At 44.1% G+C, this 21,198-nt stretch overlaps 1 protein-coding gene across 6 annotated transcripts in view; it reads right to left on the reverse strand.

The window, feature by feature from the left end:
* Positions 1-21,198, reverse strand: part of LOC130290535 (uncharacterized) — a 141,044-nt gene that overhangs the window by 53,095 nt on the left and 66,751 nt on the right. For 5 of the 6 annotated variants that reach the window (XM_056538307.1, XM_056538308.1, XM_056538305.1 and 2 more), the window contains exons 4-6: positions 11,830-11,944; positions 7,671-7,800; positions 5,944-6,081 (exon numbers count right to left, since the gene is read on the reverse strand). In XM_056538307.1, the coding sequence (XP_056394282.1) occupies positions 5,944-6,081; positions 7,671-7,800; positions 11,830-11,944 (383 nt within the window). The remainder of the gene's footprint in view (positions 1-5,943; positions 6,082-7,670; positions 7,801-11,829; positions 11,945-21,198) is intronic. The other variant, XM_056538309.1, reaches the window with a different exon arrangement.

Raw genomic sequence — 21,198 nt, forward strand, 5'->3', positions numbered from 1 at the left:
TGGTAACAAGCGATGCAGCAGGTACGGACCTCTAGGTAACTCGATGGTGAGTGACGTCACAGGCGCTGGGCAACAGTGCCTGGAAGCTGGTCTCAGGAACAATCAGCTGGTTTGCAGAGCTGGATCGGAAATCTCCGGTATGGAATCAGGTATCGGTGATGTGGAAATAATATCTGTACACCTAGACGCGTTTCAGGGCGCTTGAACACGGCCCTTTCCTCAGTAGGCTTGAAAACCTTCTGGCAGGCAGACCGCTGCGAAGACGCATGCCAGCATTTGATACCATCTCAATTGTGCGGACTTCATGTTTCAACTCAAGGTGACATGCTGTTGGGACTTATTGCAGGCCGGTAACTATAACATATCCTTTCTATTTTCCATCATTTTGGAACCTTTACCATATATGGGACTTGAGCTCATTTCCGAATTACCGGAGGCCGGATTATCAAAAGTGATATCATATTGCTGAGATTTCCCAACGCTAGCTATCAGTGCTTGTTTATATTGACATTTTATAGATTATTTTCCTCGGCACAAGGGCCCTGTGCTCTGAGGACCAACTGTTTAAAAAAATGTTTTTTAATTTGAAATAGATTTTATATTTTCATGTTATAATTGAAGCACGATCCAGTCATTATTATCAATATTTTTCATCTATGTATCAGGCAACTGATGCTGGCCTTGAGGGGTTGGTTACTGTTTACATTTTTAGATTTTGAAATCACTTCTATAAAAAAAAATCTTAATCCTTCCAGTACTTTTTAGTGGCTGTATACTAAAGAGAAATCCAAAAAAGAAATGCATTTCCTCTGATGTCATGACAACAGTGCTCTCTGCTGACCTCTCTGTTCATTTTAGGAACTTTCCAGAGCAGCATATGTTTGCTATGGGGATTTTTCTTTTTGCTCTGGACAGTTCCTAAAATGGACAGCAGAGGTCAGCAGAGAGCACTGTGGTCATGACATCAGAGGAAATGCATTTCTTTTTTGGATTTCACTTTAGAATACAGCTTCTAAAAGTACTGGAAGGATTAAGATTTTTTAATAGAAGTGATTCACAAATCTGTTTAACTTTCTGGCACCAGTTTTCCATGGGAGTACCCCTTTAATCTTCATTTAATCACTTTATCTTGATTCTAGGGATACCTTTGGCCTCAGATCGATCATAACATGATGGTAAGTTCTAGTGATAAAAGGGAAAACCCCTTCAAATATACAGGTATGGAACCTCTTGAAAAATTCACAAGTTCATTAAAATCATAATAAACCGAATGTAAAACTTTTGGCAGGCTTGGCATCTTCTTTGGAGTGACATTATGTAACTTGACATGATTACAGTCGGCGTTGTAATGTCCTTTATTATAGTGTTTCCAGAAGTGAAATCTTGGCCAGCGGCAGTGGAGAAACTTAATATCATAACATCACCAAAGGAGAGTTTAATTCTAAATCTTTTAAATCTAGACTCTACTCTACAACTGTTGTATCATGGAAAAAAGGGGATTAAAACTCCCCCAATGCACAATGAAGAGACCGCCACCAGTTAGTATACCAGGGCTAAAGATATCATTATTAGAAGTTCACGGCATGCTAATACATCCCATTCCTATGCTGCAGTATCAGAGCCTCAATTTTCTAGTGATTATGGCGACACAAAGAGTTAAGTAACACTACGATAAACATTTTCCATTGCTCGCTGCACGAACATCCAACATGCAGGGATTTCAGCTCGCAAACTTCTTTCGCCTTTTATTAACTAGGAGACATGCTTGTGCATTTTCTTATTATTATAATAACAAGATGAATTATATTAAAACATTTGGCATCTTTCCAAAACATGGATCTTACTGATCTTACTTCTTAAAAATGTCAAAAACCTGTCTGCACAAGGAGAAGGCAAGAGAAAAAGAAGAACGGGGAGGAGACAAATACTGGCTGGGTGTGGTAGAGAACATCTAAAAAGTCCTTTTATCTCTGATATACATGTAATGGCACAATGTATAAATATATAAAATCTGAGCCTTTAAATCTGGTGATGAAAGGGTCAATTTGTCTTAAAGGGGTTATTCACCATAAGGTGATCTTAGTACTTAACTGCAGGAACTGGGTATTTCCTGTTTGATTGCGTTCTCTAAACTACACATCCCACAGTTCCATGCTTGAAAGTTTGAGATCACTTTCCTTCCTCCCACATATCAGCCAACCCACCCATTGAAACACAGTGTTTTCTAACCAGGGGGCCTACAACTGTTGCAAAATTGAAGCAGGACTCGCTCCCTCTGATCACCTGACTAGTGATGTCAGGTCTTGACACACTGCAACCTGGGAAATCCCGAGACATGAGTAATTTTGTATGCTGCTAAAAATAAATATTGGGCCAATAAGCACAGAATTGTGAGACCACCATCACACACAGGTACAGACACTATATTATGAACTACGCTAACTTTACAGCCCCTGTAGCATAGTCAAATAAAAAAAAATCCTGAATACCTCTTTAAAGCTAATGTATTGCCCAGATTGCCTTTTCACAGATAAAAATCAGATACTGAAACATGCTTTTTTTCTAATCTGTTCCCAGTTTCTTTTTTCTTTCTTTCATTTTTTATTTTTTTTTGTACATTATTATAGTGAAAGCCATCTTGCCTGAGCTGTTTTTAAGAACATTTAGGGACATAGCATGGCAATCACAGACAGGAGCTCTACCATTCAGATGATTGGGAATCATTGCTTGACGTGTTCTGTGACCGTTGAAGAGGTCATTTCACAGGGGGCTGTTCAATTCACCTATTGTCGCATCTATCTATTGTATAACCTTTTGCTTAAATGCTGTGGAAATCACTTTAAATCAGCTCATCCTAATCATCACATACAGAACATGAAGTCTAAGCTTAGTTTTAGGCCTATGGGGTGACAATAGAAACAAAGTTTTTAGGATTATTTTAAAATATACATCATAAAATGGAAATGAAAAAAAAAAGTACTCCGATTATCACAAACTTATCGATGGATGAAAGTTGGACCTGTGGACTGTCAGATGGCTGCTGTAACATGTGCATGTTGCTGTGGACCATTATGGCTATGTTCACACGCAAAATGTCTGTGCGGAACCCCGCATGAATACTCCGCCCTGACATTATTTTGCAGCAGAGTCCCATTTATTTCAACAGGATTCTGCTGCACGGTGCACACGGCGAAATTCTGCTTGGAAATGTATTGCCATCTATGAGACGGCGCATTTCTGAGCAGTCCTAGCATCCCTCGGATTTTTCAAATGTGTGGAATGTCTGCCCGGACGGACATTCTGCACGTTTTCGGCTGTGTGAATTGTCTATATAAGATACTTTGCTCTATAAGCAATCTATCTGAAGTAAAGTAATGTCAAATCGTGATGGATAGTAGAGGTCTCAGATTTTACTTGCTTGCATTGATTTTACTTCATTGCATTGAAATCCACTGTGAAAATCTGCAACATTTCAAAGCAAGGGTATGCTGAAAATCCATAGCATGCCTAGTTTTGCAGTCAACTTTGTTTTTATGTTGTAAAAAGCCCATTGACTTACATTCTACTGTACTTTGTTGCGGATTCCACTAATGAAACACAATATGTGAATCTACCCTTACTGCACCGCTGGTCAATTTTCTGCTGCAAATTATTTTACATGAAACAATGATGTAAATAAAATGCTGTTTTGGGTTTGTATATAATACTAGAAGAAAGATATGGGAAAGCTCTGAAAGTGTACAACCACACCCATCCTGAAGAATGTAAAGGAACAGACTACCCTTTAGCCCCCTCTATTGACACATATGAAAAGCTGACATTTAAATTGATGACCATTTAATCATGTTCATGCCAACTTTAAACACAGTTTTAACTCTTTGTTTATACTAATAAAAAAAATATCTTCTTCATACTTCAATTCAAGACTGCAATCGAACCTGAGTCAGTTCACTTCCTATTAATTATTGTGACAATAAACCAATCACCCATAACACAAAAAAAAAAAAAACACTGATGGGTGAAGTGAACAGCATAGTTTACATTGATCATACACACTGAATGGCTACATTATTATAGCCCCCCCCCCCCCCCGGCCTTTATTAGAACTATAGTGATTGGTTGGGGCAAAGATTCAAGTAGGTGTTATTGTTCTGCAGGAATACAGGTCTATGTGGACAGGATCACTTCTTCCAGTTACGGCAAATTAGATGTTGCTTCTAACATGCTCCAAAAGGCCCGTTCTACCTGAGAGAAGGACAGGTAAGCAAGGAAAACACGCTCTTACGTTCATGAAACCGACCCATAACTATAGTAGCAATTTGTTCTTGAAAGTGTCCTTCTGCCATAGGATATAAAACTACTATGACAAGTTGAACTTTGACAGCCGCAAATCGGACTTTGAGTGTGAACAGAAAACGTTCCCCATACCACTGAGCCAACTTCACCACCTGATCAGGAAGGTTTCTTGATGCTTGCACCAAATTCTCCCCCTCTTATCAGCATGGTGCAAAAATCGGAAACTATCCGACATAGCAACATTTTCCCACAACTCGATGATACCATTCTTGCATTCTTTCCTAGACACAAATGGCACTCAAACTGGTCTTCTGCTGTTTTTTAAGAAATAGCAAGTTGTGTGTCTGGACAGTGTCATATCCGCCTGCAATTTGCTTCACAATGAATCCTGACATTCTCCTCTGACCCCTTTCACAGAGGAGTTCTTTATGTCCACAGGACACTACTGGATGTTTTTCCTAGATTATACCATTTCCCATATACTCTACACGCCATTATAAAAGAAAACCCCACAAGGTTGTCAGTTTTGAAATCCTGGCTCCTGGTAGTCTTACAGCAATGGCCTTGTGCAAAGTCTCTCCAATCACTCGATTTTCCTATTACTATGTGGATTCACATTGTAACAGATCCAGAAAAATACTGCACTTTGTCTAATTTCCATACAGATTCTTCAAGGGTATCCACTAGTGGCGCATTTCACACCCATACTGGGCGCTCCTTCAGGCGATTTTGTGATCATCTTCACATATTGAGGACGTGATCAGTGAGGTAGAACACAGTAAGGAGATCGCAAAAGTCTCACTAGACCGATTTTATAAACATGCGTATGAGGCAACTTGTGTGTTTTTTTTTTTGAGTACTAACTTTCATACAGGGAAGCTCCAATTGGAAAAGGGCAGGTATCGCTCATAAAGGGGCCATTCATTTGGGACCCATGGCTATCTTCTCCCCATTGACCCAATGTCCGACATTGTCTGTCCCTATATTAACATCACCTTTTATATACTCTTTCATATTACTCTGACTCTTGTATCTTGTACTTTATTAAGAGAGTGTAATTGTTTGAACCATTAAGTAGCCATTAAGTGTGTATTCCATTCACATACAGGCATGTATTGATGTATTGGAAACAGGAAAAAGGCAAGAGTAAGGATCTGACAACAGCCAAACTGTGATGGCTAAACAACTGGGCCTGAGAATCTCCAAAACAGCAGGTCTTCTGGGGTGATCCCAGTATGCGGTGGCTAGTACCTACCAAAAGTGGTCTAAGTAAGGAGAACTGGGGAACTGCCATCAGGGTCATGGGCGCTCAGGCTTATTAATGTGTGGTGAGCAAAGGCTAGCCCATGTTGTCCGATCCCACAGAATACTGAAATACTTGAAAAACAAATCTGATGCTTTTCAGGCAGCACTGCACCTAAAGTCCTGCAGCTAATAGCGTAATGTCAGATACCACTGGACACCATGGAGAGCACACCTTGAGAGGACAGAGCTTTTTAGGCAGCACAAGGGGGTCTACACAATATTAACGGTATTATATATAATATTGATGGTTTTAATCTAATTAATTAATTTTAATAGCTGATCACTGTAAACCAAGTAAATTACATTTTAATTGCAACTGAAGTTTGGCATTGTAACTCTTACCCCAGTGCCCACCTTATTGTGATGGGAAGAAAGGCTTTTCAAGTCCTGCTGCAAGACATGTAGCTCCCTCATAATCTCGGGTGCTTCTTCTCGTAAAAAGTCGTATTTTTTGCTCAAAAATTTAAGCTGGTCTTCTCCCTAGAAGTGAAGGAAAAAGCAGCAAGACCATTAATTAAGCATCATGTGACTGGTAATAAAGACATATCATAAAAGTATATTTTACATTGATCATAAAGTTTCTTGGAAACTCCATGACCTCAATACTAACTTCATTGGGATTCCCTGTGCAGAGAAGGTTGGAAGTATGTAAAGAAGGCATAATCTGCATCTTCTCTGCATATCTTCATATACACATCACTAATAACAATGATCTAATGGGCTGTTGTTCTGCTGATAGCTATTCCTCCCAGTTCCCCTTGAGAATGAATGCTCAGGTGCTGCCACTGCTCCGGTGCTCACTGCTTGTCCTGCAGCAATGCAGTCACTTATATTATTCACATGATACTGCAGCCAATCAATGGCTTCAGCAGGGAGGCTTGCTTGCACGACATGAACCTGCCAAGGTTAGTGACTGGTGGATAATGTACGGTAAACTAAAATAGTTCATGACATCTCTAGCTCTTAAGCAATTTCCCTTAAAGGGGAACTCCGTTATTTCACAATTTATCCCCTAGCTACAGGATAGGGGATAAGTGTCTGATTGAAGAGGCTCTGACCACATGCACCCCCGCGATCTGCCGCCCGCCACCCCAGCTCTTCCCATACACAAAGCGGTGGTCGATGTGCTCCCTCCATAAATCTCTATGAGAGAGCCAGAGATAAACAAAAGCGGTTTCTCCAGCTCTCCCATAGAGATGCATGAAGGGGGCATATCAGCCACAGCTCCGTGGCTGCTCCATGCATGGGGAGAGCTGGGGCGCCAGGCGTGACATCAGACGTGATCAGACACTTATCTCCTTTCCTGTTAATATGGGATAAGTTGTAAATTCCTGGAGTTCCCCTTTAAAGTCCTGGATAACCCTTTTTAAGAGAAATATGTTACTATATTAAAGGGGTAGTCCAGTGGTGAAAAACGTATCCAATATCCTAAGGATAGGGGATAAGTTTGAGATTGCGGGGGGTCCGACCACTGGGGCCCCCTGCAAGCTCTCCGCCGAGATAGCGGGCGTCGACCCCCGCACGAGGCGGCTGCCGACACGCCCCCTCAATACATCTCAATGGCAGAGCCGGAGATTGGCGAAGGCAGCGCTTCGGCTCTGCCATAGAGTTGTATTGAGGGGACGCGTCGGCCGCCGCCTTGTGCGGAGGTCGACACGCCCCCTTCCCGCGGGCTGTCGGGGCTCCGTACAGGAGATCGCAGGGGGCCCCAGCGGTCGGACCCCCCGCGATCTGCAACTTATCCCCTATCCTTAGGATAGGGGATAAGTTGCTCACCACTGAGTCACCACTGGACTACTCCTTTAAGAAGTCACACTCCTTCCATAAAACAGCATTAGGCATCATGTACACAGAGATTTTCAAAGCCATCTGTGGATAACTGCATTTATTGGGCAGTTGTACGGTGGTCGATACAGCTCTTAATACTGACTTATACTCCGTTGGCTGTCTGGGCATGCTGGGAGTCATAGTTTTGCAACAGCTGGAGACACAGCTTTGCAAACACTGCGATAAGTGCATGAGCCATTATATTGTATATTGCAGTAAATACTGCAGGGAAATAAATGTACCTTGTTAGTGTTTCTGGAATCATTTTTACTGCTAAAATTTAGTGTTTCCTTGTTGCTTGGTTTCCTGTCAGCAGTACTTATTAGACTTCCTACAGCCTGTGTCCTCATTGAGCTTTGTCTCCTTGGTTGCCTGTTCAATAAAAATAAAAAAATGGATCATTAAAAGCAAATTCAACAGGATAGGAACTAAATCAAATGCAAAAAAAAAAAAAATATGAATATTTTAGACACCATACTTTTGTTATTATCACTACTATTATGACAACTGCTGAGATTAAAACAATGTTTTACTAATATGTTTAGGAATAGTAAAAGCTAGAGCTGCTCAATAAGTAGGGAAGCTTTTTTGCTTACAGATCGTAAGGGGCCCTGCCGGAGATACATCTGTGCCTCATTTACCACTTATGAACAAAAACAACCTCACTTCAGCTTAGGTACAATACATGAATAAATGAAACTTAAATAAACATGTGGCATGGGTGAATTCTGGGTACAACAAATGTTTTAAGCAAATCTCTTTCAATGTGTTAAGCTATAGTGTGGGTATTTTAAAGGGTTACTCCGCTCCCTAGCGTCTGGAACTCAAAGTTCCGAACGCTGGGTGTGGGCTTCCGTCTTCACGCCCACCCCCTCGTGACGTCACACCCCGCGCCCTCAATGAAAGGCTATGGGAAGGGGGCGCGACGGCCGTCACCCATAGACTTTCAAGGAGGGGGAGGGGCGAGACGTCACGGGGCAGGCGTGACATCACAAGGGGGTGGGCGTGTACACGGAAGCCCGCACCCAGCGTTCGGAACATTGATTTCCGGACGCTGGGGAGCGGAGTAACCCTTTAAGTCGTTCATTACTGACCTTCTTCCAAATTTTTTATTTATAGTTAAACATTGGTGGTAAACCCATAGAAAGCAAGAGCTATGTATAAATCACATAGCTGCCAAAATATCCTTAAAACCAGCGCGCACACAAAACCCCATGCAGATGTTACCCTGGTGGGATTGTAACACAAGAGCTAAAGGGCTTCATATATGTTAACTCCTGAAGCTCTGGGAGGCTGATGAATGTAATGAATGAACAAAAGTTGGAAATATTCATAGAATCCGTTTATAATCTACCTGTGTGTGCACCCCTATGCCCTACCCCAGCAGACTTTTTTCCGGACATTATGGACGTTAGATTCTGTGTATCGGCAAAGCCTGTTATGTTTCTATTTACCTCCTGAGGAACCCCAATGTTTTATTGTTATGGGGGAATCGCGAGGTTTGGTATAGGTTTCATTTGTGTAATTCACTTTATCATGGGTGATCTTGGTTTCTGTAATATATATCATTTTTGTAAATATTTATTTCTACTATAATCTATTGCAGTGTGATGATGCATTGGCATAGGGCATAGAGAGACTTACAGGATAATCATTTTTCTGACATATAACTGAGGTATCCAAGTTTGGTCTATTTTATATTCTGACTGCTATCTACATTTTTCTTTACAAACTCATAGGTCCACCTCTTTCCCTTAAACAGTGTACCTGTTTTAAAGACATCCTTAATGGTTCATCTAATATGTAGGAGTCCCATTTTTATTCATCTTTTGTGACACTTGTATTGCCTATTTATGTATGTTAATATACTGATTGTATAACTAATTTCTAATACTACACAGAGGGGTCTTTGTGTTGCCTTATTAGTCTGGGATCAATTGTATTTCTATGATTTAATAATCATTATCTTCCTGTGCTCTTTGCAATTCATGAACACTTGTATCTTGTGTTTGTTTTTTTAATTGGAAAAGGGGGATGATTCAAACTTTTAATAGGGGAGGTGTTAAATGATCTTTATCCACTTTTTTTTTTCCACTTTTTTTTTTGCAGTGTTACAGCTCCCATAGGGACCTATAACACTGCACACACTGATCTTTTACATTGATCAGTGGTTTCTCATAAGAAACCACTGATTGATGATTCTGCCCCTTGACTGCTCATGCCTGGATCTCAGGCACTGAGCAGTCATTCGGTGATCGGACAGCATGGAGGCAGGTAGGGATCCCCCAGTTGTCTTGTAAACTGTTCGGGATGCCGCGATTTCACCGCGGCGATCCCGAACAGCTCTCTGAGCTAACCGGCATGGTTTTACTTAAACTTTAGATGCGGCGTTCAACTTTGAACGCAGCATCTAAAGGGTTAATAGCGCGCGGCACAGCGATCAGTGCTGCGCGCTATTAGCCACGGGTCCCGGCCGTTGTTAGAGGCCGGGCCGTGGCCCCGCGTTACAGAACGGGAGCAGACTCATGACGTACCGGTACGTCATGGGTCCTTAAAGGGTTAATAAGGGTTTAGTGTAATTTTGAGTAAACCTTGTTTTTTTTTTTTACCTAAACCCATTTATGTGTTAGATATTTATTTTTATTTTTTGGTTAGCATGGTATGAACTATATTATTGGCAACCTTTGTTCAATGAGACTTTTTTTTTCTTAATGCCAATGGAAGTTCCATCAACATTAGAGTGCATGGGAAAAGCTAAAGACTAGGGATATACTGAGAATTTAACATGGGTTGTTTTTCCCATTCTTCTTTTCTCCACAGAAAGTGATTGCTTTGCTGCCTGAAAACTGTATGAAAGTTGTTGTCTAACTGACAGTAGCATAAGGGCCAGTTCACACTATGGAGATTCCGCTTAGAATTTTTTCAAGGAAACTGCAAATTGACCAGCAAATTGATTCTGCCTTGAAAATACCAGGACTGCAGTATAGTCTACGACACGGTGCTTTTTTAAAGGGGTTATCAACCATAAGGTGATTTTAGTACGGACCTGTCAGGCAGTAATGGACATGCTTAGGAAGGATCTGCGTTTATCTTGGGGCTAAATGGCTATGTTGTGAGATTTCCATAATGCTGTGGCTAGGTGTTTGTGAACTGTTCTTTCCTTTTTGATTTTTCTATTTTTGACTAAAAATTCCATAATTCCATTTTCCTCCCTCCCATACATCAGCCACCCCACCCATTGAAACATAAATAAGCTGCATCCATTCAAATCAGTGTGGTTTCCAATCAGGGTGCCTACAGCTGTTGCAGATTGATCTCTCTCCCACCAAGCGATTCCTCCACCCATTGAACCAGACAGGCTCCTTGTCATCAGCTGACTAGTGAGTAAGGTTTCGGCCGCATTGCAAGCTGGGAAAAATCTGAGAACAGTCATTTTGTATGCTGGTAAAAATAAATATTGGAGTGAAAATCACAGAAGAATTGTGAGAAAACCGTCACACACAGGTACAGACACTATATTATGAACTACACTAACTTTACAGCCCCTGTAGCATAGTCAAATAAAAAAAAATCCTGGAATACCCCTTTCGGTGCACTCTGAGTGCAGTGGATCCAATGTGGAAATTAAGCGAGAAAATCCCTTAAAGGGGTACTCCGCCCCTGGCATCTTATCCCCTATCCAAAGGATAGGGGATAAGATGTTAGATCGCCGCGGTCCCGCTGCTGGGGACCCCGGGGATCGCCACTGCTGCACTGCGCCATCATTCCTGCACAGAGCGAGTTCGCTCTGTGCGTAATGACTGGCGATACAGGGGCTGAAGCAGCGTGATGTCATGGCTCCGCCCCTCATGACATCACGGCCCGTCCCCTTAATGCAAGTCTATGGCAGGGGGCGTGATGACCGCCACGCCCCCTCCCATAGGCTTGTATTGACGGGGCGGGCCAAGACATCAAGAGGGGCGGAGCCATGACGTAACGATGCTCCGGCCCCTGTATTGCCCGTCATTACGTGCAGAGCGATCTCGCTCTGCACAGTAATGATAGTGGGGTGCTGCAGCAGCGATCCCCGGAGTCCCCAGCAGCGGGACCCCGGCGATCTGACATCTTATCCCCTATCCTTTGGATAGGGGATAAGATGTCTAGGGGCGGAGTATCCCCTTAACTTTCACGGTAATCTAGGACTTAATCATTTCACACAAAAAATCTCATATAGTAATATCAACAACAAAAAATCTGCTTGACAGGTGTATATACCAGGAAAATAAGGAGCAAATTAGATGAATAATATCCTGTGTTAGCATCTGCACTTCATACCATACATGTCAGCACAATCATGCTTCAGCTAGAATATTAGTCATTTATATGTAATTCCATACATTCACATCCAGATATTGTCCATACCTGTGTACGACGCTCTGCTTCTTGAATAAGGATAATAGTTCAGCTGCTTCTTTGGATAAAGATTGACATTCGTTTCTCAGCTCTATGCTCTCTTTCCACAGGAGCTCAGCTCCAGCTAACAATAGAAAACAAAAGGGATAAGAATAATAATAATTTATGGATAAATCAACCTTCACACAATCTTATTTGGCTTGAACTTTCATCTGTTTTTATATAATTAAATACTGGAATGCAAAACATATGCAAAAAGATTGGAGTTTACTTCTAGATACTTCTCGACCAATCAAAACTTTTGACTTGTATCTGTGGCATGTCAAAAAGTTTTCCTAAATGACACTTAAAATAAAAGTCAGCAGGAAGATGATGAAATGCATGACATTTATTTGCAGAGAATTTTTAGAGGATCGGGGGGGGGGGGAGGGGGCACTCATATTTGAGGGGAAAAATGAATGGCGATAATTTTTCATGGATCTGTTCAGTGGGACAATCAAAATATGTATAGATATGTTTACACTTCCATGATTGTAGTCGGCATTTTGCATGTTTTTCCAAAACTAATATATATACATATATACACACACACACACACACACAGTGACCCCTCGACCTATGATGGCCCCGACATACGATAATTTCAACATGCGATGGCCTCTCCGGTGATGTCTCTTATCTGTCTTCGGGCTCCGGCGCGACCTCTTCGGGATCCCCTGCATCGTCGGCGCTCTCCATCGACGTCATCACGTCGCTGCACACGCCGTCATCACGTCGCTGCGCACGCCGTCCCGTCATCCAATAGGAGCGGCGTGCGAGCGATCGGATGCCGGGGAAGCAGAGGCCTTGCCGGAGTATAGGGGACACCCCGGGGACGCGGCGACAGCGATGGACGGCGACATCCAGGGCAGCGGTGACGAGCGGTGACGCTCCGGAACGGCAGGGACAGGTGAGTACAACTTCCTCTAAAAGTGGTCTTCAACCTGCGGACCTCCAGATGTTGCAAAACTACAACACAGTTTTGCAACATCTGGAGGTCCGCAGGTTGTAGACCACTGTCCTATACTTTACATTGCACGGATCCCTCAACATACGATGGTTTCAACAAACGATGGTCCCTTTGGAACGGATTACCATTGTATGTTGAGGGACCACTGTATATATGTATATTTGTGTCAAAAGGGGGCTGGGCTGTAAAGGACTCTAGAAAATGAATAGAGCCTGGTAGTAAAAATTAAACTTAACTATGAAAATATATTAATGTAACCAAAAATCCTTAGAAGTCTCACAGAAGTAAATAAATAGCCTTAAAACGGAGACAACTGCAGTGATTGCTTAACTGCGTTCTGTTTTGGAGCCCCTCAAACAGTAACCATGACTATATCAAAGGAGTAGAGAAAAGAAGGGGAGGAGAAGGAGGAAGGTGATTTTTACAAATTACGGCAGCCTTGCTCCTCAATCCTTACTGGGTCATCCTGCGGAGGGATTTCTGGAGGATTATTCTGAGTAAGGCATTGTAATGGAATTCTTCTCCTCATAAGGAAGCGTGTTGAAAAGGATATGTTAACCTCACACCCACAGCAGGAGGGGAGGCTGAGTGCATGTGTTTATAGTACGAGGTCTGACTAAAGACCTCCAGTCATCCTAGCATTCCACATACACAGCCAACACTTACAGGTTACTCAACAAAGACATTTCTTACCTTTTTATACATTAATTTTTATGATTATACACAAGGTTCTACACATATACAGTGATCCCTCAACTTACAATGGCCTCAACATACAATAGTTTCAGCATACAATGGTCTTTTCTGGACCATTGTAAGTTGAAACCAGACTCAACATACAATGCTATAGACAGTCCAGATCTGTGATACATGTCAATGGCCGGAAGAACTGACCAATCAGGATGGGCAATTTGCTGGTAAAACACCTGTATTATTGAAGTGCATGCACTGACTGGTGTCTTGTAGCACCCCCTACAGTACAGGGAGGTATTACATGTTCTGTACTACTCTTTACCTGTATTACTGAAGTGTATGCACTGACTGGTGTCTGGTAGCGCCCCCTACAGTACAGGGAGGTATTACATGTTCTGTACACTTTGACCCAGATTTATCAAACTGTGTGAGAGAAAAACTGGAGTGATTTTCCCACAGCAACCAATCACAGCTCAGCTTTCACTTTACCACAGCTCGTTAGCTGAGCTGTGATTGGTTGTTGTGGAAAAATCTCTCCACTTTTTCTCTCACACAGTTTGATAAATCTGCGCCTTTATCTGTACCAGGGTTACCTGCTCCTTTGGACACCAGGTAGGCCTTTGGCTGTCTGGGCATGCTGGGAGTTGTATTTTTGCAACAGCTGGAGGCTCCCTGCTTGGGAAACACTGGTCTATGTAGAGGACAGGAGTTTCTTCGGTGTCCTGTACATTACATGCAATAAAGTAACATGGAGCCGCCCTCACCTGGTGTCCAAAGGAGCAGCTAACCCTGGTACAGGTAAAGAGCACAAAACATGTAATACCTGACATAAACATGTAATACACTGACAGACAGTGATTACAGCTCCCTGCAGATCTCTCTTACCTTTATATGTAAGGATTTGCTTTATCTATATTAGTTATCTACTTATTTTTCTTTAATTCTCACTTTTTCCTATTTTTGGATGACATTTTGTTGCCTTTAGAACAGATTACCAGGTTCCCATAGTGTTCTGGTCTCAACATACAATGGTTTCAACATACAATGGTCATCCTGGAACCAATCAATATTGCCACTTGAGGGACCACTGTATCCATGTTGTATCTATCATCTCTTTATCTATTTATTCCATATCTATCTATCTCATATCTATCTAGCTCATATCATCCTCTCTCATATCTATCTATCTATCTCATATCTATCTCATATCTATCTATCTATCTCATATCTATCTATCTATCTATCTCATATCTATCTAACACAATAACCCCAGGGTGAGCAGCACATCAGAAAATAGTAGATGGACGGTGCAAGCAGCAGCAAGGCCCAGGTCTGGAGCCAATGTAAATTCACAATACAAGTATGCTGCAGCACACAGTTGTAATGAAAACAATAGGTAGCCTTTATTTCATTCCAATGGAATACTCCAATTTGGAATGGAATAAAGGCTACCTATCGTTTTCACTACAACTGTGTGCTGCTGCATACTTGTTTATTGTGTATCTATTTAACTACCTAATATCTATCCATCTACCTATCTATATACTATCTCTCATATCCAGCAACCTATCTTATTTACAGTATCTCAAATAAGTGAGTCCACCCCTTACATTTTTGTGACAACACTGAAGAAATTATACTTTGCAACAATGTAAAGTAGTGAGTGCAAAACCTGTATAACAATGTTTAATGTTGTGTCCCCTGAAAATACCTCAACACACAGCCATTAATGTCTAAACCTTGGCAACAAAAGTGAGTACACCCCTGTAAGTGTAAATAAGGAGATTTTTTGTATTCCCCATAAAATCCCTTTCTTGTAGCCTTCATTGCGGGACACCTATACTGATGGTTATCTGTTCTTGCCACTAGGAGGCGCTGACACTAGGAAAAGAAGTCGGCTCCTCCCTGGCAGGATATACCCGCCCAATGGAAGTGAGGTAATCAGTTTTGTCACAAAGCAGTAGAAGCCAACAAAGAAATACGTCTGAAGGACTCTAGACAGCGCTACTGAATGCTCTCATCGAAAAACAAGGGCCCAGCCAGATATCCCACCTATAAAGTGGGAAGAGAGAGATTACTCCATCTTGGTAGTAGAAAGCAACCAGCGAAATAGTCCCCCTAGTGGAGGACAAAACTAGGGGTGGTGGAAATGAAACTCAGGCACTGACCATGCCAAGCCCCCTGATCTCCGTACCCCCATGGAAGGAGGATTGTCAAAGTGCACCAGGCACTGTAGGAGCAGGGCCAAGCCACCCTGTGGCAACGGACAAAGTACTGGGTGGACGACGCCCCCATGAACTCTGCAAGAACATATCGAGGAGATAATCTGTGTCCCCAGAAGGATCAGAATCCTGGACACTGGAGCTGGGCAAAGATGCGAAGACGTGACTACAAATGCAAGGAAGATGCACACACACAGCAACCAACAGCGATGAGAGGAACACCCCATCGGGGTGAAACCCCGGGCCAGATGAGCACCAGCGGAGCCAGTCTAGTCGTGTGTAAGGCAACTGAGCAGGCGCCTGAGCCACCCTGCACAGGAATGCAGGAAGATACCTGGAGGCAGACAGGGGGGGGGCTGAACTGTCTGTGATGCCCCACCAGGCCCGATGCCAGGACAGAGGTACTCAACACCCGTAGACATGTAGAAACAAGATTACAGGAAGGTCCGAAGCACACTGCACCAACAGAAGGGAAGGTGGGCTATACACGTGCCAAGGGACCTAACATACGTAGGGTCACAGACCTGGATACCTCTCGATGCTAGAAAGGAACCAAAATTGCAGACACGAAAGGAATCGCAGACATCCAAGTCCGCAGTATGAAAGAAAGGCTCAACACCCAATGGTGTGTCACAACCATGCCCCTAGCAGACCAACGTGGTACTCTTAGAAAGGGGAACAGAGTTCTGCAGTTGCCGTGAAAAGCCATGAAACCTGTAGGAAATGCCCACACCCCATTTCCTAATGATGCCCCACATCAGGACTACTGTCGCAGATGCAAGAGATGAAGGAGATATGTGGGACAGGAAACATGCAGAGACAGTCTGAATAGTATAACAGGTTCAATGAACCCACAAAGACACACTTTGTGGAACTTCACATGGAAAGTGAGTCACTGGGATGCAGTGACGGGGGCGGCAGGAAAGGGGAAAGTGACCTGGTGGATTAGAAACCCTGCAGACATAGTCTGGCTATATGGCATAGCGACCATGGCCACACCTGGTTCCACAGTCAGAACCATACATTGAAAGTGGGTTACCAGCCTTCAGCCGTGAGAACGGCAGATATGCAGAGAGGGACCTGGTAAAGCCGGGAACCCTGCGAACAAGTATGTGGGGCATTGCATAGGGCAGATGGAACAACATGGGTTGTCTTACTCAGAACTACACCTCAGCAGTGGGATACCTGAACTTCCGTCCACGGAGTGGGAAGTGTATGGTAGTTGACCAGACGTGGCAGTAAATCATGGATGACCGGATTCCTGAACACACAGGATCACTCCTTCGAACCCGCCCACAGAAAGTGAGGTGGTGCCGGAGACCATGCAGACGAAGTCTGGCTGACTGGCATCATCCCTGTGCATTTGCAGGAACCCTCATCCAGAGTCCTCCCACACAGAAAAGGTACGGGAAAACACCACCAAGCACGTGGCAGCCCAACGGATAGAATCCCCGTCACCCTGGAAGATCAGGGGAGGTTGCGGAGCCCCTGATTGCATCCCTTTCGCCCTGAAAAGGGTCGATAGGACACATAGGGTCACTTCTTCGGACACCGCGCCATAGCAGTGGGACTGTAATTCTTGAATGGTGACCTAGAGGTGTAGGAGACCATGAAGACCACTGTCCATCTTACTGGCACAAAGTCCCCTTGTACCTATAACAACACCCTTCTGGACTCCTCACATTAGAAGAGGGGTACAGGAACTCCAGCCAAGCATGCAGCAGCCCCATGAAGGGAGACCGGTGGCAACAGAAACTGAGCAGACAACAGTCTGGTTTATCAATAGAGAACACCCCCAGGCGCTGGTGCCCTATTGTCACATATGAAGGGGTGGGGAGGCCTGGGGCCATGGATAGTATCCCGGCCATCCAGGGAGATCAGGGGAGGCTAAGGAGCTGCGAATTGTATCCCCGTCGCCTGTAGAAAATCCACTGTACATGCCGGGTAACTCCTTCGGACACCACTTGTTAGCAGTGGGGAGCCGTAATTCCAGCAGTGGATGCGGCAGCCATGTGATGAATGACTGGCGGCAGAGGAAACCACGCAGATCAGTCTGTGGTATGGGGTCCAGTCCATGTCCATGTAGGAACACGTGCTTGAAAACCTTGCACTAGAAGTGGGGGGTCTAGCACACTAGCCACAGATTCCAAAGACCCATAAGGATCTGTGGGAGAAAATTGATACCACTGCGGTTTCCCAGCACCCTCCCGGGAATAAAGACCACAAAGAGGACACAAGAGAACGAAACACCAGGGAAAGGCTAAGGTCAAGGATGTGGATGCATCTGCTGGGGCATCCCACCGGTGTCTCGCCCAGGGGAAGAGGCTGGAATGCAGCTGTGGGCGCGGCAGACATGTCATGGCAGAAATGCCATGCACAATATCCCTGAGCAGGGGAAGAGACCTTTGCCTCTTCAGGTGATAAAACAGGGTGTCTGAAGCAAATATTAAAGCGGCCCCCAAAAATAACATTTAATATATGGTCCCCAGACCAGAAACCCAGCAAGATTAATTTTGTAAAAAGCAGACATCAAAAGACTGCAATAGCTGTCTGCCACTACAAGGGGAAGCTAAACAAGGGTCCAAAAAGTAGGGGCTGCAATCAACTGAATGGCCACAAGAGGGGGGTAAGAACATTGACTGAGAAACAAAAGTTATTTTTTTTGTAAATAAAAAGAGCGCAGGAAGCAGTGCGCTGTGCGAGGCCAGAGCCCGCTGGACCAAAGGGAGAGAAAGGCCGAGAACTGCCGACGGAACGCACCGACCCCTGCTGCGTGCCCAATCACCGCCGAGCAGGGAGCAGCAGATATCACGCGCACTGCGGGGAGATGCCGGAGCCGAAAGGTGGGCCCCGTCGTCCAAGCACTCGGCCTCCCGTCGCCTCGTGAACAAGGTGAGAGAGAGGGGCGGAGAATGATATGAAAGGAAAGTGAAAGTGTGGCAGCAAAAAAGGGCGGCCTGCAGAGGAGTAGAGCAGCTGTCTATATATGTAGAGTACCGCTGTGCGGCAAGAGAATGAGCTGCCGCACAGCCCACCAAGCCCCCACACCTGAGAGCCCCAATAAAAAATATCAGGGATATCCCCCAAAGACAACCCCCAATAATCCTTAGGTTTAACCCCTCTCAGGGTAAAAGTTGGGGGGGGGGGGGGGGCGGTTGAGGATTGCTGCAGATGGGGCTGCCGGTAGTGTGACCAGGAGGCCACAAGGTTAGCCCAGCACAGCCACCTGTAATGGCAGCTGAGGAGCCGGCGATGGGAAAAAGGGACCTCAGGATGGAGAGACCCTAGTGGAGTACAGAATGGGGGGGGGATGTTAAACATACTGGTTGAAGACTCCATATCTTCTCATACTCACCCAGGCATCTTCAACCAGCTTATGGCCACACTGCATCATACCAGGCTAAGATAGCGGGGCGAACAGGGACAGTGGGGGACCTGGACCCAGGGTACAACCTTCAGGCGCTGGCGAGAATGGGTCGACAAAAGGACCAGGTCGGGGGAGCTCCCAGACCGGTGTCTTTCCTCCTACTGACATTAGCTAAAACTGATTACCTCACTTCCAGTGGGTGGGTATATCCTGATAGGGAGAAGCCGACTTATTTTCCTAGTGTCAGCGCCTCCTAGTGGAAGGGGCATATACCCATCAGTATAGGTGCCCCCCTTTGTATTGCTTGTATGAATGTAATACTTAATAAAAATAACGTTAAACAGTATAGGTGTCCCCCAATGAAGAGCGACTGAGAAATCTACCTACCTACCTTATCTGATGATATCTCTCCCCCACATCTCGTACAAAGCAACATTTTTTCTATATTATTTTGTAGGACTATACATAATGTTACACTTGTGTATTTCTTATACAAAGGAGAGACAGTACAAGGCTTGATCTCTCTGTTGCACATCTTGTATCGATCTCTCATATCAATCTATCTAATATCTATATATGATAGATAGATATGTGATAGAGCAATTGAAATCTCTCCGCAGCACTCCAGCGTAATGAAAAAAAGTGTTGTTTAACCTGTTAAGGACCCAGGGCATTTCAGTCGGGGACCGGACCGGGGTGATTGCTGATAACGCGCGCAAATGCCCCGGGGGGGGGGGTCATCAGACCCCCCCCATGTCAGCGATTCACACCGGCGATTTGCGGGAATTCTGGGTCATACGGGTCTCCGGTGACCTGGAAAATAAGGGGGATTGGGGTTGTCCAAGACACCCACGATCCCTCTGAAGGGATAGGAGTGAGTTTGCAGTTTTGCAACAGCTGGAGGGCTACAGTTTGGAGATCACTGTGCAAATCCCAGCATGCCCAAACAGCAAACAGCTGTCTCGGCATACTGGGAGTTGTAGTTGCGTGCCTCCAGCTGTTGCATAACTACATCTCCTATCATGCCCTTCGCGATCAGTACATGCTGGGAGTTGTAGTTTTGCAACAGCTGGAGGCACACTGGTTGGAAAATACTGAGTTAGGTAACAGAACCTAACTGAAGATTTTCCAACCAGTGTGCCTCCAGCTGTTGCAAAAATACAACTCCCAACATGCACGGTCTGTCAGTACATGCTGGGAGTTGTAGTTTTGAAACAGCTGGAGGTTTGTCTCCCATGTGAATGTACAGGGTACATTCACACGGGCGGGTTTACATTGAGTTTCCTGCTCAAAGTTTGAGCTGGGGCAAATTTTTCGCCGAAACGCAAACTCCTAGCGGGAAACTCACTGTAAACCCGTCAGTGTGAATGTACCCTAAAAACACTACACTACCACATTATAAAGGGTAAAACACTACATATACACCCACTTACACTGTCCCCCCCAATAATAATGAAAAACATATTGCACGACAGTGTTTCCAAAACGGAGCCTCCAGCTGTTGCAAAACAACAACTCCCAGCATTTCCAGACAGCCACGGACTGTCCAGGTATGCTGGGAGTTTAGTAACAGCTGGAGGCACCCTGTTTGGGAATCACTGGTGTAGAATACCCCTATGTCCACCCCTATGCAATCCCTAATTTAGTCCTCAAATGCACATGGTGCTCTATTACTTCGGAGCACTGTCGTATTTCAAGGAAACAGTTTAGGGCCACATACGGGATATCTCCGTACTCGGGAGCAATTGCACTATAAATTTTGGGGGGCTTTTTCTCCTTTTACCCCTTATGAAAAGGAAAAGTTGGGGGCTACACCAGCCTGTTAGTGTAAAAAATAAAAAAAATGTTACACTAACATGCTGGTGTTGCCCCATACCAAAACAAGCCTCATATGGGCTGTAAGTGGAAAATTTAAAGTGTTTTGATTTCCATTGATAGTTGAATGTGCTGACAACAAAATCACACAAAAATTATGTAAAGATGAAAGTATTTTATAGGATTAGTTAATTCATACAGATCTAGGCTGTGTTATCTTGGTGTTCCTTTTTTTTTTTTTTTTTTTTGAGCAGTGTATTATATTTATTTAT

Source organism: Hyla sarda, chromosome 9, assembly GCF_029499605.1.
Source record: "Hyla sarda isolate aHylSar1 chromosome 9, aHylSar1.hap1, whole genome shotgun sequence".
Lineage (NCBI taxonomy): Eukaryota > Metazoa > Chordata > Amphibia > Anura > Hylidae > Hyla > Hyla sarda.